Below are 26,758 nucleotides of genomic sequence, written 5' to 3' on the forward strand. Positions count from 1 at the left end.
CATCGAGATTTAAGCAGATTTGTATTCTAAGCTGTCAGTGTTTGTCTGACAGTGTTTGTGTAACAGCCCAAAGCTGTCAGTTTTGGTTTGTTTCGGACAAACTGTGTGCTGACCTGTTCGTCTCTATCTTTGAGAAGAGCGAGACGGGGAAGTAGTCAGCTCTGACACACAGAAACAAAAAGACCAACTGCAGGAGCAGCTTGCTGAAGCTTTGGTCAGCCGGGCCTTTCACATTTAAAGTTCGTACTTATGTGAACCAAGTAATGCACCATGTCTGTAAAGCTCACAAACTCATATGGACCATATCAGTTCAGTTTAGTTTCCTTAACCTAAGAGAGTTGATTTTGTACTTTAACCCAACAACAGACTTTACATGTAAACCATGTGTAATAATAATAAAAATAATAATAATAATAATAATAATACATTCATTTTATATAGCACTTTTCTAAATACTCAAACAAAAAAATACAAAAACAACCAAAAACAAAACAAAAAAACAAGAGGTAAAAAGCTGTTTTGTGTGTCTGGTTGAGAAACAAAGGAGAACTGAATTAGGGTCAGTGTTTTAAGAGCAGGGATGAGAACAGTCGTACAATTATATGCAAATAAAACTCTGAAAGATTTTTCAAACACAGCCACTGCTAATGGTTTGTGCCACTGATAACCTCTGCCTGTAAATGTCTTTGCTCTGACTGCAGAGCACAGACGAGTCGTTTCTTCTACTCGCTGGTAAAGCACATCAGCATGTATGTCTTAAAGCAGCTTCTTTTTACACACCAGGATGAAACGCCTGCCTCTACACCAAGCTGACTCCAACACACCATGGCGTTCACACTTCTTACCAACTAGAAGTTTTCGAGCCACCGCGGTGCTTGGCTCTGTGAAATGATGCACTTGGCTTCAGCCCATGGCAGCTACAGAAACAGCATGAAGAAGAGGGGAAGCAGAAAAACACACTCAATATCTCAGTAGCCTGAGTCCTTTTTTGTTCAGTCTGAGGCTTTCTTGCTGAGTGCTCTTTCTCGTATTACCCCCCTCAGACTGCTGCAGACTGTTTCTTGCATGCCTTCCTGAAATATGTTTAAAGTTTGTGCACATAGAAGATCCCATCACATGGGATCGCAGATCGACGTGTAAAACTGCACAAGCAAAAGATTGTGTAATTGCAACTTATTTGGCCTGTTTTGTCCATTCAAAATACTTTAAACAAACAGTTTAAGGAGGATGCAGGAAAAGAGTTTAACATCGTTAAAAAGAAGAACGTCTGTGTGAAGAGTTACGCAGTATGTGAGAAGCATAGACTTCACACACAGACGCACACTTGTGATGGTGTTAGGTCTGCCGGGTTGTTCTCTTTGAGCACACTGATGTAATTGCTCTCTTCTTGTCTAACATGCTGGTTGTACACTTCTTTGTCACAAAGCAAACGCTGTGTGTTCTCTCACAGGCACAAAGCCATTTCTTTGTTGTCTTCTCGGGTGCATTGTGGTGTGTTATTGGAGTGTGTGCTAATTCTCACATTGTGTGTTTACCACCGTTACACATACACACATAAGGACGGGCATCCTTACTACTCTTCCCCCTCCTTTGCTACCTCTCCCTGCAGGCGAAGGCCACTCAGGCCTGCAGATGGAAGATAATGACAGTGCTGTCCCCACTGGCTAGTTGTGTGTTTTTAAGTGTGTGTCTTTGTGAGTTGTGCGTATTGGCTCTGCCTCGGCTCAGGCTTGTGCCAGTAGTCACGTATTAAGCTCCACTTGGCCATCTCCTTGCTGGCTGAGTTGATGGCTGGGTTACTGGTGGGTTTACTGACTGTCTTACTGGATGGACACTTTAGTGGCTGGCAGCAACAGACCAGTGGATGGCATACAAGCTGATACATCCAACAATTAGCTTACATACTGGTTACTTGGCTAAATGGTTCCTTTCCCTAAATTTGATTTTTAGCAATGTCACATTATATGTTTTGCTGGAGGCATGCTCAGGTCATCATGAATGTTTTGTGTTGTAATGGGGTTAAACAACTGAAAGGATGTGTAGTGAATGAAATGATAAAGTGACCTTACTATATGATCAGACATTAAGGAAAGAAAGAGGTTTAAGGACTTTAACATTGCAAACGTCAGTGGTAATGGGTGCAGTTTTTTCAGCCCCTATAGGAATCATCGAACCGGGTAGATATGGAGGAGACTGTGGCGTGTAATGCTGTCCTCACCCAATTGGACACCATATGTGTTTGTTGCTTGCTTGCTGTGACAACATGGTGTTATGAGTCTGACGGTTTGCTCCTGTGGAGGAAGAAAACGCCTTGTTAGCAACCTGCCAGCTAGTGATGCTAACTGAGCTAATGTTGCGGCCTCTATCACAGCAGATTGTATGCACACATTAATGCACTTGTGTCCGAAAGCTGCCTCCATTTCCACTCTTTTCTTCTTGGAGGAGCATGATGGGAAATACTATCAAAGGAGTGTAGTTGTTGCAGTTCTGTGAACTGTGATCCTGTGAGATACCCCGTCTTTGCAAAAAAAGTTGCCGTCTTGTCTGAACTGTCTTTAGATGTTAGAGTGTTTCTTGACTTTAGCGTTTTAAAAGTCCTTTCAAAGTCTTCTTGTGGGAGCAGGGTAAGCATTACTCACTTGCTGATGGGCTGCCTGGCTCATGTATACTTACCTGCTCATTAGCAGTCCTGCTGAAAATCTGACAGGCTGACTGACAGGCTGATTGACTTAGTGGCCCAACACTGGCAGCTGCTCAGCGTGAAGACAGGTAGGAGTACGATAACCAGAGAGAGGGAGGGTGTGAGTGTTTTAAGGTCCTCGGGTGTTCACTTACCCTTTTCCCTCAATCTTTGCCTTCCTGTCCCCTACTGCCTTGAAATAAAGTGTTAGCCCCCTTTAGTACAAGATAATGTGTTCATAACCACATTAAAAAAAGACATGTTTTGGTGTTTGATAGTTGTTTGACTTTCTTATTTTGTGGTGGTGACAATCACAACATACATGATCTAAGGCTGTAGTAAAGACAGAAGCACCTCAACTCTCAGACTGAGAACGTTGGAAACTTTTTTAGTGTTTTTAATGGATTAAATGAGCTGTTTGGCTTTGAATTCAGATTTAAATGAGAGGAGTCTGTTGATCATTCTGATCTTTGTGAAAGATGAAACGCCAAAGGTTCATTTTAAAGAGTCTACATCCTGCCATGATTTGTTCATGCATTAGTCTTTGCACGATGACAAACTTAAGAAGAAAATGTGTTTACTCTGGATATTTATGACTGATGATTGCCATAATGAAATACACACTGTATCATCATGACCAGCCAATTAATACTGAACATTATGAGTAAACTGTTACTTTAACCCTTAATGAACTGAGTGCCCATTTAGTCATGGAGTTATCTGATTTAAACAATAATGTTTCTTACTGTAACACCAAACTGCTCAGCAACATATCCACTTGTTTGTTCATAATGGAAAGTTGTCTTTAGTTTAATTTTTGAATTAAAGTTGAACGCTCGGCTCAGAGCAGCATGAAAATATTAATGTATTCTAAGTCAGATTTAGCTTTGAGTCGAGCTCACTGAAGTATTGTTTTGAAGTATTTTCCCCCAACAACACACACACACACACACACACACACACACACACACACACACACACACACACACACACACACACACACACACACACGCATTCTTTGTTGCTGGTCCGAGGCCTCAGGCTACCAGACATTAAACCTGAGGCCATCACAGGTGGCGGGGCCATGCCCCCCCCCCCAGGAGAGAGACAACGCCCTCATTTGGCAACAATACATACATTTGATGTATACACCTCAAAGCCAGACAGTCGAATCCCTCGAGTCATATTAGAATGATATTTTGATCTGTACTGTTCTTCAGAGATTGACATTTCTGTCTGACTCTGACATGAGTGTGCAGGATAATGTTTGGCAGTAAAAAAAACTCCCTCTTTGTAGTTGACAATGAAATATTGATATGGAAAAGTGGATCCCTCTCAGCACACGCTGGAATCGACAGGCTCACAATCCCAACTTGTCAAATCTTGTAGATTGGTTAAAAAGATGGAGCAATATAGTTCTGTATTAAAGTTGAAGTTTTGATGTTCAATCATACAGAGTAACTTTTGAAATTTTGAAAGTCTCATTAAGATGACGAATTAGACAAGCAGGGAGTGAAGAAGTGTGTGATAGTAAACCCAAAACAAACAGGATAGGTTAATACAATAATATGATGCTCATTAACGAGAAAGGTTTCTGGTCTCCCCAGATTATCCTCAAGGCAGAGACTTTCTGAGCTCTGCATCATATCGGTGTCAGATGAGAGCTCATGGCATCCTCAGAGGATTTGATTTTCTTAGATCTTTTTTCACCAACACCCTCGTCTGGAGTCATTAGGATCAGCGTGAACAAGAGGACACTATAAATGCTGAAACTGCTGCTGGTTAATGATGATAGGTCTGGCCTTGTTGAAGGTATAAAATACCTGATTTCCATCCGTCTTGAAGACAGAGGATACGTGGCCTTGTGAAGGATACGGCCCTCCCACTCTGTCTGCTCCACTCCACTTTCTATTCCTCGTTCCCTCCATCACTTTCCACCAGGGAGGCCAGAGATGTTTGAAGCGTTTCCTTTTTTCTTTTCTGGCCTCTCCGTCTCTCTCTCTCTGTGTCGAGGTCCCTGGATGTGGAGTTTTTAATTACTCTCTCCTGGCTTTGTGCATAACCAATGAAAGATTGAAGGGCACTTCCCTCTGAAAGGCACGCTTAGAATATGGGTTTTTCTAATACCATTGCTTTGGGAGATGAATACTAATACACAAACTGTGACTTTTTGTGCTTTTGTGTCTATCTGCCTTTGGGTTCTTATATGTGTGTGTGTGTGTGTGTGTGTGTGTGTGTGTGTGTGTGTGTGTGTGTGTGTGTGTGTGTGTGTGCGTGTTTTTGTGGGAGAGACAGACCGTCTGGCCGTTGTTTTGCATGTGAATCGGGGCGGAGGAGGAACAGCATTATTAGATTGGGGTGTGCAGAGTGGTGGGGATGGGCAGGGTGACGACTGCCTGAGCAGGTGAGTTCATTGCACTGATTCGATTTCATGCAGAGAAGTTTGCGGGTGCAACACCTCAAGGTGCCCCCCCGAGACTCTGTTTAGGCAGCAAAATGAATATAAAGTGGCATGAAAATCAATAGAGGCTATCATATCTAAGTGTTGAGCTACAAAAACCAGTGTGGGTCCTGCCCGAGCTCTCTGTGCCGTCAACCCAAAAGTACATCGTCCTTCAGAGCAACAACAACAGAGCGGTCAACCAAGGACACGATTAGTCTTCATTTGTAAAAGTGGGGGGAGGGCGCACAGTTAAGTTAAAGGAAATGTTTAACCCAATGGACAAAAACACAAACACAATGTCTCTTTCTTTAAACTCACTGTAGGGGTGATAGCTCTGTAAATGAAACACGGCCTCACACCAGGTGATAGACTCTGAACTGATTCTGCACACAAAGAAGTGGACATGATAACTGATGTGATTAGATTGAAACATGTAGATGTGTTGATGGAACAAGATGAGTTCATGGGTCTGAACAGTGTTAATCAGTGTCAGATGATTGGTGGTAATTCAGCCCATCACGTTTCTTGCTTTCTCATGGACGCCCACCTTAATTGCTTTCATGAATCTGTCATTTTCCCTCCTTTCCTCCCTCCCTCCCTCCCTCACCCCTTCACTCTTAAGTTGCAGACAGGGAAGGTCTTCTTTCTTGTTTATTTCCCAGGGCTGAGTAAGGTTGAATTGTATGAATGACCACAGGTTATAAGGTATTAATATACACGGCAGAATTCAGGAATGTTCCCCCTCTGTCAGCACTGTGCAGGTAGCACTCGCACAGGGCGCCCTAATATGTGTGAATTCATTTCCCCAAACGCAGGAGGAAAACTTCAAAGGCTCGGAGGAGAACTCGGCCGAGTGGATTTGAAAGGGATGAAACTCTAATCTGGTTCAACTTTGCTTGCTTTGTATGTTTTCTCACTGCCTCTTTGCCCATTCTTTTCTCTGACACCCCCCTCACCCACCTTGTCTGTTTTCTTCCCCCAGCAGCGATTCTCCTGTGTTGAGCTGCTTTGCTCTCAAAAAAGTGAGAGAAATGATGACTTTAATGTTTTAGCGAGAACAGCAGCGTAAACCAATCTCAGGACTTGCGTTTGCTTGTTTGGGGATTATATTTCTTTAAGCCTGTCATCTTCCTGCTCCCCCCGTGTATAAACTCCCCTCCCCTCCCCTCTCCTTCCAACCACACCCATCTTCTCCCCTCACACATCACAGTTATGAATGTGACCATGCAGCCGATGTGTTTCAGCATCTTTCTGCATCACATCTGCTTTGAGGTGTGTCATGGTGTCAGACTTTGCGGTGCTCTTTCCGTGCATGAGCCTCGTGTGACAGCACCTGAAATATGCATATGCTTCAGAAGCGCTGCGGGGCGCCATCGGAGGGCTATTCTGAATGCTAGTGATGGCAGGCCAGAGTGCTGGAGACCTATTCTCTGAATATTTGATGGTCGTAATGAGCAGGAAAAAAATACAGGACTAAGCACTTTGTTGGTGTGTTTGACTCGTGGTGTCGAGGAATAATGGACGGCAGGAAGCGGATGAAATATTGAAGACTCTGTGATAACTCTACAGCAAGAGGACGAAAGGGTTCTCCTGTGTGACGTTGCCTGCAGTTGAGAAGAAACGACAAGTAGAGGTCACGCTCCAAAGATAGATGCCAGCAGCATTTTGAAACATCGGCCAAATAAACCAATGAGCCCAGAATTCGGTGAAATGCAATTTAACACAACTGACCACAGTCTTTATCAGCTCTGACACTTCCACTATTAAACATGTTTTCTTTCAAATTTTAAAAATACAACCCCACCCTCATTCCCCCTCCCTCAAATACAACCCCCGCTCCCTTCCAACGATGTGCCTTCATCAGGCTTCAATGCAAATATTGTGCAAATTGAATCTATGGTTCCAATTTAATATGACATCAACATGTAATGTTTAGATTAGGGCTGAATGATGCTGGAACAAAATGTCCTTTCAGGCACAAGCTTTCCAATGAGTTATTGTACATTATTTATTACAAATCAACAACTAACTCGACTGAGAGCGAGGGGCAGGCTGGTGATCACGTGTAGTCCCATTTAAGTGTCGACTTAATCGCTCATGGATTCCCTCTGACATCACTTTGTAACATTTCTGACAACATCACCCAACAGTCGGGTGAAAGGGGCACTCATGTTTTTCTCCTCTCTCCTTTTCAGAATATAAGAGAACTTCTTCAGAGCATAACAATCACTGATTTCTCTCAGTCACTGGTCTAACACCTAACTTTGATCAATTAATTTAATTGATTACGTGTTTTATGTCTTGGTTTTGGATAGGGTGGCCGGTTATAACACCAAAATAAATATTTGAGGATCAAGAGGTAGCTTTACCTTGTGCATTTTTTAAAAATGTATTTGTTAAATCTTGCACCAAAGAGTTTCTATCTCTTTTTGCATTGCCACACATAGCGGGCGACATGTCATCATTTTGGCTGCATAGTCAGGTTTTTGTGGCCCAGGCTGTCAAATCCTGAACCGTTATTATAACAGGAAATGAAAAAGCCTTGCACTGTCACTGACATGTAAAGTGTATTAGCAACGAATTGATCAGTCTGCTACTATTGGAAAATATCAAAGTCAGTGATGGATTGTTAAAGGATCCATGACTGATAAATGGAAGGTGTCAGAGGAGGTGAATGGATGGATGGACAGATGGATGGTGTGTGGGTGAAGGATAGTGGCTCATGGCTATCACTCAATAAGTTCAGAGTTCCCGGAGTTTCATGTGGCGTAAGTGGCTTTCACAGTTTTCATCGTTACTGTACCTGTAATAACTTTGTGCCCCTGGTGCCCTTGCAATAAAATGATGATGGATGACAGGGAGGGGAGATGAAACCTGGACTGTTTTGTGTGTGGCAGGGTGGGTGTGATTGTATCGTGGCAAACACAGTAAGTGTGAAAGTTATAGCAGGCATTGCATTTTTTATTATATATTATATATCCTTGTTTCATTTTTAAGGGAGCAATATGTAACTCTGACCCCTAGTGTTTAAAATGGGTACTGCAGTCCAAAATCAAAACATTGTAGAGAGCTGTCTCCCCCCCCCCCCTCCTCTCCAGAGTCCATGCTCACACAGGTCACCATGTGGTGGACTCTGAAGCTTCAGTATTTATCCAGCTCTGCATGGGTCTGTAAACCTTTCTGTGTTCTAACCTCTCTCCATTTTTCAAAAGCATCTCCAATATTGATCCTAGTTTGAGCACGTTTCTGCTCGTGGAGCTTATTAGAAACATGCAGAGGCTTTTTAGGTCGGGTACAATCACTTCTATCTGAACCACTTCTCTTGACCACTTCCATCGCTGCAACACCTGTTGGTTTGACCTGATAACTGCTCTCATATCTGACAAACCGAGGGGCGTCCCAAACAGCCATGTGGGGGGTTACCTTAAAACCGCCTACCTTCTCTGGTCCAAACAAATCCAGATCATTCAGGAGCAGAATCTAAAGTTAGAAGGAGGACATACTGGCTGCTGCATTGTTGTCAGAGAAGCCAGCACTTCAACATAGCATGTTTCCTTAATGTCTGATCAGATAGTAAGATACCTTTATCATTTCATTCAGTATATCTTACTGATTGCTCCTTTAAGAGATGTCTGCACAGCCTTTCAAGTAATCTCAATAAATGTAATTCATCTGCTAATTCTTTAAATTATAATCTCTGTTTATTATTCTCATGCTAAATTTAAGCTTTTAACTGGAAGAGAAAGAAATGGTGCGACACCCAAATGAATAGAAAACAAACCTTGCCTACAAGGTGTGACTTTTGTGCAGCAATAAATATTCACAGCAGGAATGACTTTAGATGTTCTCTTTAATTGAACGTGCGGATTGAGCGGACAGGTTTCCCGCAGGTCGACTCGTGTCAGCCGTCCCCTCCACTTGGCTGTAAAGAGGCTGTGGTGGCAGATATGGATTAGCGTCAGAGCATCTCGGGGCAGGTATTACATGTCTGTGGTGGCACTGCCAGCGCTGCCCTCTGACTGCTAATAGCCTCTGTTGTCTTTCGTCTGTGGAGTGTCGCTTTGAAAGCGCTATGGGACAAATGTTTTGTACCACTGCCAGTCCCAATGTTTCCTGGCAGATCACAGGTTTTGAGAGGTGGAAGGGTGTGTTTGGAGGAGGAAAGGGGTCGAGGAGGGGAGAAAGGAGATTGAGGGAGGTTGTCAAAACAGCTCCTCATCCCCTCCTCAGCTGCTTCCTCTCCGTCTCTTCTCCTTCTCCACCCTTGCTGCCAAACGCAGGAAAGAGATCAAAGGAGGCCAACATGAAAGGCATCCCCGAGATTCTGTTTTTTCGGTGCCCCGTTTCCTCGCTCTCTCTGTTACTGATATGGAAATGCTGAATCCCAAATACAGCCTGTACCAAGACTGCGGAGGATGCCCATCCTCCTCTCCTCTTCTCTCCTCCTCTTCTTCTTCTCACCCCTTCATCATCCTCCCTCTCCATCCTCTGCTCTCTCCTCAGCCCTCAGGCTTGTAGGTAGATAGCGTTTGATTGGCAGCTGCTGTGACAGTCAGTGGAACCGGCTGAGAGTAGATGAGTGTCAGCCTTGCTCCAGGGGCTTAAGGCAGCAGCAGTGTTGTAGCTCCCTGCTGGAGAGAGAGGGCCATGAAATAAGACTCAGTCACTTCTTCTCCTTTTCCTCGCTTCTCTCAACTGAAGCAGGTGGCAGCTAAATAGGTTTTTCAAATCGCTCCTGAGTTTATCCTGTGCCTGGAAACTGGAACATTTCTTCAGCTCACATCGTGTCACGAGCTTTCCATCTCTCATTTCTCTTTACCTGCCTTTGGATTTCATCTGAATGTGTCTTGTGCTGCAGTTTGTAGCATCTTGCTACTCAAATTCTTCCTTTAGTGCTTCCCTCCATCCCTACACTCTGAATCCTCATCCGTAGCTTTAATGCCACTTGACAATTAGCCATGCTGTTCCCATTTAGGCATCTATATAAAAACTTTTCCGTCTTTAGAAAAACTTTGGAATAAAAACTCTACGCCTGCTTCAGAGTAGCCACAGGGGGGAACTCTGCAAATAAAAAAATATTGAAATGTGAAATCGTCTCAGTTCTTAAGTAGCTGTGACGAATGCCCAGATGGAGGGAAGACGTTAGCGGGATGTCTTTGCTGGGTTTGCAGTTTGAACTCTGTCCTGTCAACACAGGGAGTTGCGTCAGTTTTTCCGTCCAGCCAAGAGTGCCCACCGTCCCCGCCTCACAGACAGAAGAGTGAAACATGATGGCGAGAACTGTGAGAGAAAAGAGAGTATGCGGCTTCATGGGACACTGTTTGAAATCTGGCAGCCCAGACCAAAGATGGTAAACAGATGTTTATTGATGATAAGTGAGTTAGTGAAACTGGGAAGAGTCTCTCTTTCCCAGCTTTTTATTTCATCCTTGTTTGGTCAGAACAACTGGCCACAAGCCATGCTGGAACGTATGTAAATGGTGATTTGGATTTTCATAACTGGGTGTTTTAGATAAGCACACGCAAATAAATATACATAAAAAACCATGCCATGCCTGCTGCCCTATACGTTGTCATTATCACTTATTTGGTTGAACCACCAATCAGTATTTATTGACCCTTACCATTTAGAGCCGGTCCAGACCACATACTGTATAAAACATGGACGTAGTCTCAGTGACGTCACCCATTGGTTTCAGGAAAGGCGTTTTAAAGCCAAGTGATGGCGCTATACAAATAATGATTGATAGATTGATGTTGGATATTTGAAGAATTTCACACAAAAATTGCGGTTTACTTTGTGTAGGATATGATGGGAACCTGGTAGAAACATTAGGTTTCTAGGTTCTAGGTTCAACATTGGAAAGCCGTCTCAAATGACATTTTTTTACTGTTCTTTTTCTTTAGAGGTTAATTGGACAGATCAGAATGGACAGTGGAAATGAATCAAGAAAAAAAAAAAAAGTTGTTTACCCACCAGAAATGAGAAATGTTGTGTCTGAACAGTGCTAACTTTTTATGTCTCCTTGAATTCAGGAGATGGACAAGCACTTTCAAGAGGCCATAAATATTAAACGCAGGATAAATGCAGGAACCATGTGATTACAAAGTGGAGCGTGTGTGACTGAGTTTTAGCTGTATGTGTCAGATACCCACAGAGTGCTCTGGAGTGTCTGCTGAAAGGATGCAAAGACACAACAAAGTGGACCTAATTAGAGGGATTTGGAATGTATTTAAAAATGAATCACACACCAACAACAGTATTCAACACGTCTTGAAACGGGCAGCTGGCAGAGCAGAGGGCTAGTCTGCTTGCTCAATACTCCCAGAAACATATGAATGGGAGGCCTGATTACTTTGTCGCTAATGATTCACTGGCTCGCACATGCACACAGGCGGCGTAAACACGTCTTAGGACAAGCCGTTACTTACTCTACTTACTTATTCTGTGTTCATGGATGTTCCCCTCATTAGTATCTCTACGATGGTAAAAGCAAAAACACAACTTCACCTTTCAAATTTAAAATATAGTGTGAACATTTTAAAGGTCACCCCGGCCTACATCTGTATATGTTCTTTTTCTGATGTGAATATATATGATACTGATGAGGATTTTGAATGCTTATAAAGTCTCAACAAACTAGGACAAGAATCTGCATAGATCAAGACGCCATGATAATTGTAAATACGTCTCAAAATGTTGTCAAAATGTGTAAAAAAATCATGTATGCTGCGATCAAATTCTGCTCTTTAAAAAGCACTCTTGATGTAATAGATTTCTTTTTTAAGTTATATTTTTGGGCCTTTTTGCCTTCACTGGACAGGACAGCTGCAAAGAGACAGAAAACACTGGGAGGACAGAATAGGGGGACGACATGCAGCAAAGGGCAGAGGTCTGATTAAGACCCACAGCCGCTGCAACGAGGACCTTGGCCGCTGTACATGGGCGTGCGTCACAATCGCCAGGCCATCCGGCGCCCCTTAACAAAATATTGCTGATCGCTCCAGAAGGGATAAGATAGTTTTTGAGATATGCTTTGTAATATCGTTTAGTAGTTTCATTTGTAATGGATTCATGAATGTGACCTTTTCTAGTCTTCTGACTACTCAAAGCTCTTTTACACCACAGGTCACACCTACACATTCACACACTGATGGTAGAGACTGCTGTGTAAAGAGTCCATCAGAAGAAACTAATCCCATTCATACACATTCACACGCCGCCACCAAAGCAGCAGGGTTATGAATGTCTTGCCCAAGGTCACATCGGACACGTTGCTGCAGGAGCTGGGGATTAAACCCCTGACCTCCCAGTAGAGAGACGACCGACTCTACCAGCTGACCCACAGCCGTCCCTTTTTGGTATCGTTTGGTATACTTGTTGTTGTATACATTTTGGGGAACCTTTAAATGCTCAATATACCTAAACATGTGTAGATGATATTACATTTTGTGAGGTTTGCATTCAGTATTACAATTTTTTTTATTTCAAACATTTACATTCATGATCTATTTACGTTTATTTTCTATTTGAATCTACCCACATGTCTCCCACAGAGTCTTCACTCTCAGCAACCGGCATGTTTTTAAAAAAAAAATCACATTTCACACCACATGTTCAATTATTTAATGAAACCATGAGTGACTGAAAAACATGATGATGCAAAAGATGGAAACCTTAGCTTTCCTTTGAAATAAGAATGCTCGCCCTGGCTGTTATTGATGTTTTATTTGAGATCTATTTGATCAGGATATCACATGAAAAACCATCTTTAATAGATTCCCCTTACAAGGTCTGTCTTTAGGGGGGGAATGGAGGTAACCAAACTGTTTATCATGTCAGATAGATGTAACACACTTTGCTTATTACCTGTGTTTGCCCTTGAACACATCGTGTTTTCTCATGCTTTAAAATGTGAATTTACATATTTACCAACAAGCAAACCCTTCTGCAAATTACCTCCTTTAACGCCGCCTTTCCGATATTAATGCCTTCTTTTTCCGTAGCACCGGATCTCTCTCTCTCCTTTTTGATTTCCCTCTCTGGTGCACTGAGAGAGTTTGTGATAAATCCCCTTACAAGCTGAGGAATGTAATTTCAAGATCAGAATGAGACGTGATTACAGTGAGATTGTGGGAGCCTTCAGTGATTGAGCACGTCCTCCAAAAAAAACTGCATCATGGTGTGAGAAAAACATGTAAGGGTAAAAAAAAAGAAAAAAAGCAGACTGATTTAACCGTGCAGAGGCAGTGTGAGAGAAGTCACCGTGAATCACTGCAACAGTTAAAGCACACGCTCGTACTCACATGAGGGCATCAATCCAGACGCAGACACACAAACACATGCACACTTAAGCATCATCCTCTGCATTAAATCAAAGAGAAGAGCAGGGGGGGCTTGCTAAACTTGTTTATATGCAGATTTCCGTGCATTGAGGTGATGAAAAAACAGCAAATACATGGAAAACACTTGTGCTATTTTTAACCCTCAGACAAATACGATGTGAGAAAGCTGCTTGCTCCCATCGGCGACTAATGCTCTCTTTGTTGGTTTGCTCTCCTCACATCCATGGCCTCCCATTACAAAGATTTGCTGGTGGCACAAAGACATGAAAAGGAACTCTTCTGTCGTCTGTAATATACGTATTATTGTTGTGTGTGGCATGTTTCAGTATCAGGCTGCTGCTGCTGCTCTGTCTGGATGGTATAAGAGTTTAATCCTCCTGTTAGAGGTTTAGGAAAAGGCCATGCTGGCAAGGAAAGCGCTTGGCAGTGTTACCTCTGCTTCCAACATTGCAGGGTGTACGTCTGCCTTGCTATCTGTGTCACGCTCTCACTCTCTTGCACTCCCATGTCGCCAGTGAGCGTTCACCGGTCTAGTTTTCTTCATCCCGACTAAAAGGAAACACATCTTATATTTCTCTCATCCCAGTTCTGACTCCTACTTGGTGTCCAGGTTGGCTGCGGCGGTGAGCAGTGTGTGGTTAGACTCTGGTTATTATGAGATGTCATATTACTGCCTGTCAACAAAGGCAGCGTATCACCTTTGTGGGAATGTGAGCAGCAGTTTAGTGTGGGAGCCAAACCTGGCAACGCAGAAACAACATGGCTGCAGATGCTACAGGATTATACTTGAGAGAGAGAGAGAGAGAGAGAGAGAGAGTGAGACTGAGAGAGAGAGAGAGAGAGAAACTGAGAGAGAGAGTGAGAGACTGTTGCAACAATATTTACAACAAGATTTGGTGCTTTGGGTGAATGACAAATTTCAAAACCAACACACCTGTATGCAGAAAAGATCCTTTGACTTGATATTGTCACACACCTTTATCTTCTCATTTCTAACCAAACAACACCAAAACAAACTCTCTTGTCTCTTATGCATTTGGTCTTTGTGCATGGTGTCTCTTTGGCATGTGGCAGGCTGTGTAATGTCTTCTTCATGTTTAGAATTGATGCATATTTGAAATTGACTGGAGGTCCACATTGAGTCAGGACGGCCCCTGACCACTATCCGCCCACCCCTTGTCTAATCAGATCTCTAGTTTATAAAGCATGTACAACTAGTCATGTGCGTATATTTTGGCTTTAATCAAATACATCATTTCTTTTAATCATTCCTCACACTGATGTTCCGCTCTCTCTCTCTCTCTGCAGCTGGTTGCCGTCTATGAAGAGCAGGATCCTCACAATGGAGGGGACGGTACGAGTGCCAGCTCAGGTACCCAGAGCCCCGAACCTTTCGCCAGCGATATGAGCTCAGCATCGGCCTTTCAGCCCTACCAGGCCAACAGCGAGATCGAGGTCACCCCGTCCGCTCTGCGATCCAGTGAGTCCAATGAAAACATGATCATGATTAGTTCACTACTTTGGCTTTATACCTTGTTGTTGTGGGGGCACGCGACATAACCACTAGGCTATCCGGCGCCGCCACTTACTCCTTACTAATTCTTAGTTGTTTCACATAGAATAATATAACCAGTGTTCCTGCTTGAACTCAGCTCAGTAAAGGTAAGCTCCCAGGCTGTCACAATGTTTGACATTCATGCTACTCGGAGGACTTTTGACTCTTGTAACTGGACAAAGAGAACATGAATTTACGTTGGCCAGAATGTAAAAAAAGAGTAAACTTTTTCTACTTAACAACAAGCCGGCCGGCGTCTGTTTTGCATAACATGCTTCAGGTGTTTTGTGTGGGGTCGAGTGTCTGTGTGGAGTGTCCAGGGAACGCTCGTGTTCTGACGTGGACAGACAGGTAGAAACTGAGACAGCGGAAGGTATGGAGACACACTTGGCTGCTCAGTCATGCATGAGCAAGAGCACACATGCCAGAGCAAGACGGACATACACACACACACACACACACACACACACACACACACACACACACACACACACACACACACACCCGTAAAAAATGGGCACACACAAGTCAGTGACTCAGTCGTGGCTCATGTCCACACATTCATGTCCCATGAAGTGGAACCAGTGAGCTGGTGCAGAGCTGTCTGAGACTTCAAAAGGACATCTGAGACATTCAAACCAGAACTCTTATACGGGCATGGATTCACACACACACACACACACACACACACACACACACACACACACACACACACACACACACACACACACACACACACACACACACACACACACACACACACACATGCACATGATTGAACAGTACTCTCCTGCCCTAACATAGGAGCGCACTCCATCTACCTTCAACCTGCCTGCTGGAGTGTGGAGATTCATGGAAATTGTTCCAGAGAATAAATCAATGACAATCTCAAAGAGTAGAGGCACAGTGTGAAAGAAAGGTAATCTTAACTTATATCTGAAGCACTCGCATGTTCCTGAGAGTCATTTGGGTGTGTTGAATCACACTGATGACGCAGAAACTTCTAAAACTTTACATACATGATGACCCTAACCGCTAATGGCCACTTGAGGCCGGCTCCAAAAGTGAGTCAATCCTCATAGATCCCTTAAAGGCAGAGATGGTCATTTCCTTCAGATACACTTTTTAAGATTTTGGTTGAAATTGTCTTTAGGTCCTGACAGAAATTAATAACTCATGTTCTCTGAAAAAGGAACAGAGAAGATCCGTCATCTGTAGCAGTTGTAAGCCTTTAAATACATTGCGGGGCGCTGGTGGCGCATTGGTTAGTGTGCGTGCCCCATGTATGGAAGCTATAGTCCTCCAAGCGGGTGGCCCAGGTGGCTCCTGCATGTCATTCCCCATTCTCTCTCTCTCCCTGATTTCTGACTCTATCCACTGTCCCATCGCTACAATAAACGCCCAAAAATAAATCTTAAAAAAAAAAAAAAAAAAAAAGAGTTAGGTTTTGCATCGTTTGCAGGTTATATTTGAGACTTTGTATAATGCACATTCTCCACCTACGAGTTCTGATCTCCATGGAGAAAGTTACTCAAAAGTTATGTGTGTCGTTTATAATCGAATGAGCTGTCGAGACAGCTGTACAGATGGACAGACTGACTGGCATCAGATGCACACTTACAGGAAGATGAACAAGATGGACAGGTCCCTCCAGGGACGAGGATGAGCAAATTACCGGCATCTATATTGCAAATCAGACATCAAAGCGCCCTCGCAGCTGTGCTCTGAGGCGGAGAATTATGGCTCTTTAAAATCATCATCTCTTCAAGCCATATTGATTGTTTTCTCTCCGCCTACAACTCCCAAAGTCCCACACTCTCCCCTCTTGCTTTCTTTCTGTCCTCCCACCCCTCCTTTGCCTTCATCTTGGGAGCCCCATTTTAGATTTCCGTGCTAACATGAGCCGCGCAGGTCAAACTGCTAATAATTGGATTGGAGATGAGATGTAAATTACAATAATGAATGTAATTTTCCCGTAATTATACGCATGCTGGAGCTGCCTCTGCCTCGGCTCACTACTAAATTGTATTCTTCAGAAGTAGAAGAAAATGTCTGAAAGTTTAAATTAACTCTGGATCTTAGCAGTGCTTGTAGCTTTGAAATAAATATTCTGGTGTCTTTTACATTCTGCCTTTTGTTAGAGCCAGAGTTAACTTTATACTTATGGTAGTCAGTTAACATTAGCATACTTTTCCTTCATTTTAACCATTGTTTGACAGTCACAAGTGTCACAATTGGTCCCTGAGTTATGGCAATGATGTAATATGCAATATGTAAACTCCTATATGAATCCCTTTTGCTCCTTGCTTCTTCCCCCTGCAGACACATAGATAATTACACATCATTCAGACTCTCCATTTGTAAAGGTGGTGATCAACATTTATCTTAAGTGTCCATATCAAGCTCTATTGTACCAGGTCTGAGGTCTCGAGGACAAAATCAGCCTGAATATCGAGTTGATGGAGGTCAGGTTATTTTATATTGAACGAAGGGCAAATTCAAAAGTTTAAGTTTCAACTGCCACACTTGAAAGTATCTTTTCACTATGAAGATAACAGTGCACATGTTAAAGAAAGGGTTCAAACCCTGGTTCTTTTCTCATTCCTGAACAGCTGATTGATGTTTTCTTAAGGTTATGAAATATAAGATGTTCTTTATTGATACTGCGAGGGTGAAATTAAATTCTATTCAATGATATTACACTCTTTTGTTGAACATGCTCAAACACACATACACACATCTGCACAAACAGGATCCTGTGGACATGTACTGATGGAGAGATGTCAGAGTGAGGGAGCCGCCCACAGCGAGCGCTCCTGAGCTGGCGGGGGGATGGGGTTTGGGGTGGGTGCCTTGCTCAAGGGCAACTCTGCAGTGCTCAGGAAGTGATCTGGTCTTTGAATCCAACAAAGACTGGGCGTCAACTCTAGAGACTGTGTACCTTCTTTGAATCTGACTTCACAGATAACTTTATGTAATGATTCCTTCACTGTGCGGTTATTTATTTTTTAGATTGATCTGGCACTTGCTCAGGCAAAAAGCAACAAATAAGACAAACTGAATCACTTTTGACGGACATGAATCAAACGATCATGCGTCAAGGTTCTATGATTGACCCTTTGCAGAAATATAGACAACAGATGCATTTCTATTTTTTCCTTTAAGTAGGGACCACTTTCAGACCACTCGCACTTATCCCCCTAAAGAAGGACAGTGCTGGTGATGAAATGTCCAGTCATGCACTGGCCTGGTCTTGTGGTCCTTGGATCTCTGCCTTGTTGTTCCTTGAAGCTCCACGGTGACAAGGGTGGCAGGCTATTAGAGAGATTGCCTGACACACCTTCAAAGATGAGAGACTTCATTTAATCAATTAAGGCTTAGTGGTCTATCCGCTGAGGAGGCTTCCTGCAGCCATCCAAGGCCATATAAAAGTCACTACGCAATAGGTGATGCTCAGTGACAACACAGTGACTAACAACATGGTTAAATTCCCTTTTTGCAAAACAAAGATGTAAAATTATGAAACTAGTTCTTAAAGGGTTTTGAGATATCGTGTGAAGTTATTTGTACATCAGTTTTCACCTTTTTAAGATCTTCCTCTCTGCCTCAAGGGTTTAACAAGTGGACTGCTTCTTCATCCTGGGATCTCCCGGGGGGTTTGGGCGAACTTCCAGAGGCTGTGATTGTCAATTATAGATAAACTAGCAGGTTTAGGTTTTGGAACCACATGCAGCTCGGTCTGATAGCAGGCACTGATACTTATCACTCCCATCTGTCCTCTCACTCTAACTCTCTGGTCCAGAACTACCTCTTCAATCTCTCACTTCAGCGGTAAGCAGACGGTGCGGCGCGATCTCGGGGCTGAGTTATCAGAAGAATCACAGAGTTGATAATGTTGGCAGTGTGTGCGTCTGCTGATTGGTCCTGTCTGATGGTTAAACCTTCTCACGTCTGGCGGTCCCCTGCTTCTCTTTTTTACTTTTAGTTCACTTCTTGCTGTCACTTCATCGTAAAAATTTTAACTTCACTTAAAGTACACAGGACGACCCATCATCACAGAGTGGTATAGTCACTGGGTGATGGCCATAGACTGTATTCAACATGCATGAAGTCTGTGATGTCACCAACTGGTTTCTGAAGAGGCATTTTGAAGCCAAACGTTTGGCAGTCGCCATGTTGGAAATGATTTCTCTAAAGCCTTAAGCCTCCTTGCAAAAAGCTACAATGCACCAACCTGTCAGTCAAATGAGCCAAACTTCTAATAATGAAAAACTCTTAGCTTTAATTAAAAAATAAAGGAATGGGTTATACGAAAAGGTAACTTCTCACATAATGTGTCTAAGTAAGAAATGAGCTATGGGGCCAAAAACTGATTTTTTAACAAGTTTGAAGTTTGAACATGTTTGTTTCTGCTGTAAAGATTGTGTTTTAATATGGGTGTTATGGGGCTTCTGGGGCTTTTGGAACCAGTCTCAAGTGGACACATGAGGAACTGCACTTTTTTTTTGTTGCACTCATAGCCATGGGCTTCATTTTTCAATGCAGGGACATGCCACTTATTGATGACAAGTTAAGCTTTGAGTATGAAAAAATGTGGCAGTGTAATCACAAACGGCTAACTTGAACCTTAGGTACTGGGTAGTGATCACGCTTCACGTCCATGGACTGGGCTAATGGACTGAAAGGTTTTATCGTACAAAAGGAAAACAAAGACAGCAGCACAGTGCTTACAACTTTCCCTGCAAACTACCTCTGTAAAATTGCTTTCTACACAAACAAAAAGGCAGAGCAGAATGAATGAAAGAAACACTCTCCATTCCTCACTGAGTTTTATCATTACAGGACATGGAATTGCTTTTTTTTTCAAATGGTGAGCTTTGTTTTCTGCTCTCTGTTTTTATATCTGGCCTCGGGAAGAGGTGATGACTGTTTCAGGATTCTTTGTTTTGTAGTGTGGGTGACACTCTCCATCATCATGACACACGACCATGACCTTATCTTTTAAGTGAACATGGAGCATAAACTAAGTATCTGTTAAGCTCTGCTTCAGTGTAAGAAAATATCATAACAGGCCTTCAGTTCTTTGTGCATTTCAGGCTACCTAACAGTTGAATAGGCTATGAAGTTTTGTGTTTGGGATCCTGCAAGAATAAGTTAAATGTCACTTTATGTGTCAACAGTGTAGAGCTCAATATCACGCATTAGTTGTTACTGTTAGTATTCTTACCTATTGCTGCTATAACTGAATGTTTGCTGGTCTTTTCAGGCCTACCTTTATGCCTTTATCTCGAGATTGGACAGTGGATAGAGTCAGAAACCGTGGAGAGAGAGAGAGAGAGAGAGAGAGAGAGAGAGAGAGAGAGAGAGAGAGAGTGGGGAACACCATGTGGGAGAGGAGCCACAGGTTAAATTCAAACGCTCTGGAGAACTTAAGAACTTAACCACTAGGCCACTGGCACCCCCTGCAATTATTTTTCATGCAGAATCCAAAATATTTCTCATTTATGACAAAGACAAAAGAAATGATAATCCTAGCAAATTCAACAGGGTCCTTGCACTGATTAATGCATGAGCATAATTGAATGTTCTTTAATGCATCTCCTCTCTACTTAGCTAAGCAAGGCACTATTGTTCCAATGGACCAGGAATTGATCCATTCCTAAGATAAAAAACACAGTGTTTTGCATGTACGGGGAAATGAAAGGGAGTATGGATGTGTCTATGCTATGGGAGCCCTTGGACCCACTCAACCCATCTCCAACAACGATCCACAACCACTTCAGCCGTGCATCAGCGCTCTCAAAGTAGCTCCAGAGTAGAGTACATACTCAGCAGTGAAGATGTCGAGATAGCATGCTCATCATTAGCACGCTGAAAAGCACTTTCAAACCCATCAGCCCTCGTGAGACTCTAAACCGCCTTACTCTACCTGAGTTAGTGGAGAGGCTATTAGTTATGTCAACTTTTAATCATAGTGCAGCTTGTAGAGGGGAGAGAGGGAGTGCCCAGTGTGGGTCTTTAAACTGCTGAGGAGTGGGTGTTCAGTTCACAATCACTGGGAATATTAGTCATAAAAAAAATAAACTCATACTGTCATAATATCTTCCAGGGCTTATTAAAGCTAATTATTGCAACGGCCAGCACGGCTAAATAGTGAAGACAGTGTTTTGGTAATGAAGTGTGAAAGTCTCTATTCAGCACCGCTGGGAGTGTGCAACCCGTACTATTCCTATTATTACTTCTGCCAGGATCCCAATAAAGCTATAGCCAGAATCATGTGTGTGTGTGAGAGAGAGAGATGGAGGGGGAGTGTGTGTGTGTGTGTGTGTGTGTGTGTGTGTGTGTGTGTGTGTGTGTGTGTGTGTGTGTGTGTGTGTGTGTGTGTGTGTGAGAGCAAGAGAGAGAGAGAGAGGGAGTGTGTGTGTTTGTTGACTGCTTTATTACTTCCTGAGCTGGGCTGAGATCAGTGCTTGTGGGTCACTTGTGTCACACTTAAAACAACACAGGAGCAGTGAGGTCTTCATGGGGAAACAAAGTCATTTACACTTTGTGACATGCAGAAATAGACTCACAGGGAGGCTGGCTGTAACCCCCGTGGCAGGGAGCATGGGAAAAGAGCCTGAGTTTGTTTTATCTGACTCTGGAGTCATCTCACCATCCGACACTGATACTGGGCAGAAGCACGTTTATCAGAATGATGTGTCTGTCTGTCGCTGTGACTTATGACATCCTTACCCTCTGTTATCTCTGAGACTCTTAATACACAGTTTATTAAATATTTAAATAACTCCAAGGTACCCTAGGAAGCGAGTAGATTTCAAGAAAATGTCGAGCGGGAGTCATTCCAGTTGAAATGTATCCAACATCTGCATTTGTTGTTGTCCACCTACTTGTGTGCTTGTGTGAAAAGTCATTTTCAGAGGAACTGCATATCGGCAGCAGACACATCCAGAGAGGGCGCTGATTTCAAAAGCTTGGACCCTGGAACAGGCCTTCAAAATTGCCTCTGTACATGGGGTGCTCAGCATAACTGTTGGGTTATCGGCTCTCCGTCTCTGATATAACATTTTGAATTAATTGATTTAACTTTAAATATAAAGCAATGCTTGAGTTATTTTTTTTTAAGCTGTTCACCTCTCTGTCTGCCCTCCGCTGTGTCTCCCTCATTAGTCAGTGAGACCCTCCGCGCTTCATTTACATTGTGTACGACGAGTCAAAAGAGGGTCAAAGTGGCCAAGGGCAATGCCTCTCAGCGGGATGAGTCCACAAAGGGTGGAAGATGTTTAGCATCTCTTTGTCTCCAGGCTCTTCATCCCAGTGGACCTACAACCCCTCGACTCCTCCACCCACTTCATTAGTCCCTTTGTAAGTGCCCCACCATCCCTCACTCCTGTCATTGTCTTCCACGTGGAGGTCACCTGTGAAGTTTGGGAGCTTCAAAACTCCCATATCGGCTACACTCAGGCATGGCGTGGCACATGCTGCCGGCTAAATGTGGTTGAAAACAAAAAGTGTGTTTACCCACTTCCAACATAGGCACACATGCTACACATGCTAATGTATGCATGCATTGTTGTGAACGTGCATATGATGTTTCAGATTAATTGACTTCATTAATATTGGAGGTTGAGTGCTCAAATTCGCAGAAAAGGTTTGTTCTATCCCAGCAGCAGTCTCAAAACCTGCCATTCAAGTGTAGAAGTGGGTCAATCCCCTCAGCCAAGAAGAAGGAGGACAAGGATGCACATTAAGTCAATGCCACAAAAAGTGTCAAAATAGTCACAACATTTTGACCAAATGTACATTATCTTTGTCAGGATATGGTTTTTGATAAACCGGGGTGACAGATATATCGTTGATTTATGAGAAATTGTTAATCTCCTTGCACCATATGTGAGTATAACCACCCTCCTTAAATCCCCGTAGACCTGTTTCTCATGATGCATTCATGGCTGAGAGAAGTCCTCTGCATATTGTCAGGATAGACTTTAAATTTAAATTCTATGGCTCAATCATAAAATGTTGCTCTGTTTCAAAACTTAATGGTATAAAAACACTTTTAAATCTGGACTGCTGTCTGTTCAATTGATTCCAGGGCTTTTACAGCAATTACAATAAAGGACTCATTTTTCGAAATAAGGAATTACAAAGGACTGACACACCGATGGAGTTAGAGAGTACAGCGGCACAATGAATATTCAGGAAGGGTTCATTAAAAATGATGTAACTAGTCCAGGCGCACTTCTATCAGAGATGAAGATACATCGTCCTCTTGGCCTCCGCTCAGATACAGTGCTTGTCCTCCTCTCTCTCCTCCTGTTTTCCATCAGATCCACAGAGATACAATCCAGCCCACAGCACTGTGGAAACCCCAGAACACTCCCTAACCACATTCCCATCGTCTGGCCAGCATGATCACTTTCAGAGTACTTACTTTGGCTCACAATCACAGCTTTTGATCAGAGTCAAACATTTTCGCATACTCTGCTTGATTTATTGTTTTCTCTCATGGAATGTTTTCTGCCAGCCTTTTAAGGGCAAATTAATGTGACAATGTGCAGCCACTACCCGACGGACTTCCTTTGTGTGCTGCCTGTGCAGACCACATGTTGGTATGCTGGACTGGAGCTCTGGGCTTGTGTTGTTTGGATATGAGGGAAACAAACTGCGTTCTATCCTCCTGCTTAGATTGTAAGGATAAATTATGAATATGTGGTGAATGTTTTCATTCGCCCACAGGAAGCAGCAGCAACACAAGAAAAGAGAAAACATACCAGCTCTCCGCTCTACAGCAATCTCCTACATAAACACATCGTGAGAAGTCTCTCTTGCATTTTCACCCATCAGATGCAGATTTCTGCTTTAGTCACGGCCTCACATTTGTATTAACAGTAATAACACTTTATTGATCTCAATTTGTGAAGCCTCCTTTCGTTCTCAAACCTACACAAGGACCTGTCAGCACTTGGCCAGCTTCAAAAAGTCTCTTTTTTTTCCCCCTCCCAAGCTGGTTTGGTTTTTACTGTCTTATTCAAGCAAAGCAGATGCAGGTTGACAAGAGGGGTTGTATTTCATGACCACTTCCTAAAGCCCGCTCGACCAAATTGTCTTTGTCATGTGGAATTTAGTCAAGTTGCAGAGATCAAACCCACAACGAGCTGAGTCATATTATCTCCTGGGCGAGATCTCTCAGGGGGCAGAGCTCTGAGGCAGATCAGGAGGTGCCCCCCCCCCCCCCAATTCAAGGGGCCGGGTGATGACACGATCCACACTTCTGATGGAGACTGGGTTCAAGCTCTGCTGTCAGCAAGCTTACTACTTGCAGAGGGCTTGTATTAGACACCAGTTGCATAAGTTTACCATGGGACTTAGACCAGCTTTTTAATAACTCGATACTGATGCTGCTGCTCGCTTAACCCTTTAAATACTGTAGGAAAGGTGCTCAAGGTTTTTGAAGGCCGAGAGAGCAGAGAAAAGGTGTCAGAAAGTCAAATGTTTGTTTGGAATGAATGAGTTTCAGTTTCAAAACTGTTTTTTTCAAAAAAAAATTTAAAGATATTTTTTCAAATGTTTGCCTTTAGTAGATATGACAGCTGTAAAGAGACAGGAAATTCTGGGAGGAGAGAGTGGGGGATGACATACAGCAAAGGGCCGAGGTCGGATTTGAACCCTCGGTCGCTGCGATGAGGACTATAGCCTCTGTACATGGGGCGTGCAATAAAACCACTAGGCTATCGGCGCCCCCATAATTTCAATATCTTTTAAATAAAACCTTTAAAGGTCACTCTGCATGTGAAACAGCTATGGCCCCTTGTTGGCAGAAATCAATATCTTATGACTTTGGCGACGTAAAACAAAAACAATAACTCTAGAAAACGTTCTTGTGAATGCAGCAATCATGTTCGATATCTCCGAGCCTGATTCACTAAGAAAGAATCGCAGCCACTAAAAAATAAGATCAAGAATACCTTGATACCTTGCGAATAGTTTCAAAAAATGCTCATCCCGCTCCCTCTATCTGCTCTGTCTCAAGTACTAATTCACAAAGCATATAGCTCTAATGATATTAAGGCACAAACATGCCCAAACAGTCATCCTGCTCCATGCAGTTTGCTCTTGTTTTGTGTCTGAATTCTGGACCTTCTCTCTGCGCGGAGCTCTCATGCTGACGGCATAAATATGATGAGACCGGAGGGGAAACTTTATCAGGGTTTAATTTCATGCCAGACTTGAAATATGTATAATGACTTTCACTGTTTATAACAAAGCTTCCTCTCTGAACAGAGCAAACAAGGACATCCCAAGAAAAAAGAAAAGAAAAGAAACTCACATCCTTGTGCGTAGTGGCTCCAGACTGTCTCCACAGATGTAGATGAAGAGACGAGCCGCAGTCAGCCGGACTGATTTAACCCCTGGTTACATTATTAATAATGTCAAAGTCATATTTATAGACCTTATGAATGCATCATGATTTTTAAAGTCATACAGAGGTGGAATTTTTTCCTGATCACTAGAAAATTAGTGTGACTTATAAGAACTGTGGTGCAGTTACCACCAACTCGCAGCAGACATTTCATTTTTTAGCTTGAGTCTGTTCGTGGCGATAACCACTGGTGTGTTTGACGCTTTTTTGCAATGATGCTTCTTTTGTATAGAAAAGGGACCGCTTTTAAACGGCTCAACGCACAGAGACAGTAGCCCTATATAGACAACTGTTTCAAGCCGCGGTATTATATTGGATTACATGTAACAAAGTTACTGCTTACAGTAGATATCACCAAACCAAAATGGTTTTGTCCAAGTGAGATAAACTTGAGCTATTGGCCTGTAGGTGGTGGCTCAGATCCATTTCAACTCTCTACTAAAACATGTAGAGAGTTGAAATAGTTTGCAAACTTCCATCTGAGCATGACGGCACAATTTAGAGTGAGCCTCATGCTTCAACACTTTTATATCAAAATGTGTGCTTCCATTCAAGTGAAGGGAGAAACTCTGACTCTGAAAATAGTTTTGATTTTCAGCACATGGTCAAGGCTTTAGGACTCCAGGTGCTGTGCAAAACTTACAGTTACCTGCTTATTTCATCATTCTATACACCTTCAGTTTGAGGGCAAGTTGTGCCATTTCCATTAGAAAAAGAAACTTTGGAAAAGTGGCGGCTGGTCAATAGAGGGCACTAGGGCGCTGCCCACTCACTCCTCATGAGGAGAATGACAGAACTTCACTGGACTGTTTACAAAGGTGGATCAGAGCAGCAGACCAGACTTGCATGAGTCAGCAGTTTTTTCAGTTTGTTTAGTCGCGTTAGTTAAGAAAACATAATGCCTTTTAGGAGCACATGGTGTTGTTTGTTGAGTATGTTAAGTAAGCTCTCTTAGTTAAAATTGATGGCGATGCTTATTCTGTTAGCCAGTTGTTGGTCTTTTCGGGGTCAGCCCAATGTTCCCACATTTTTCTGACAGGTTGACACAGAGGAGTTTTCAAATAGGCATCCTCCTTCCTTAACGTTTCCTCCATGAGCCTATGACGCCTCCAGAGGGCTGGAAAGTGACTCCAAGCATCCCAGGAGCTCCCCCTCTCTATGCCAACCCGGCTTTCCAGAGGTATTGATGCACTGCAAACTATGGTTTGCGTTCAGTTGCTGTGCTTCATTCGACTGATCTGATCGGAAGCTAGTCAATGTGAGGCCTCTGTGCTACTTAGTTTAGTTTGTTTATTTGAAAGGACAATGTGCA

General features: G+C 43.0%; 1 protein-coding gene across 5 annotated transcripts in view; it reads left to right on the plus strand.

Annotated features, from left to right (window-relative positions):
* The window catches only part of LOC132994061 (partitioning defective 3 homolog), a 378,183-nt gene that overhangs the window by 112,343 nt on the left and 239,082 nt on the right, over nucleotides 1-26,758 (plus strand). For all 5 annotated transcript variants that reach the window (XM_061064159.1, XM_061064160.1, XM_061064158.1 and 2 more), the window contains exon 3: nucleotides 14,777-14,948. In XM_061064159.1, coding sequence (XP_060920142.1) covers nucleotides 14,777-14,948 — 172 coding nt within the window. The remainder of the gene's footprint in view (nucleotides 1-14,776; nucleotides 14,949-26,758) is intronic.

Source organism: Labrus mixtus, chromosome 19 (assembly GCF_963584025.1).
Source record: "Labrus mixtus chromosome 19, fLabMix1.1, whole genome shotgun sequence".
Classification (NCBI taxonomy): Eukaryota; Metazoa; Chordata; class Actinopteri; order Labriformes; family Labridae; genus Labrus; species Labrus mixtus.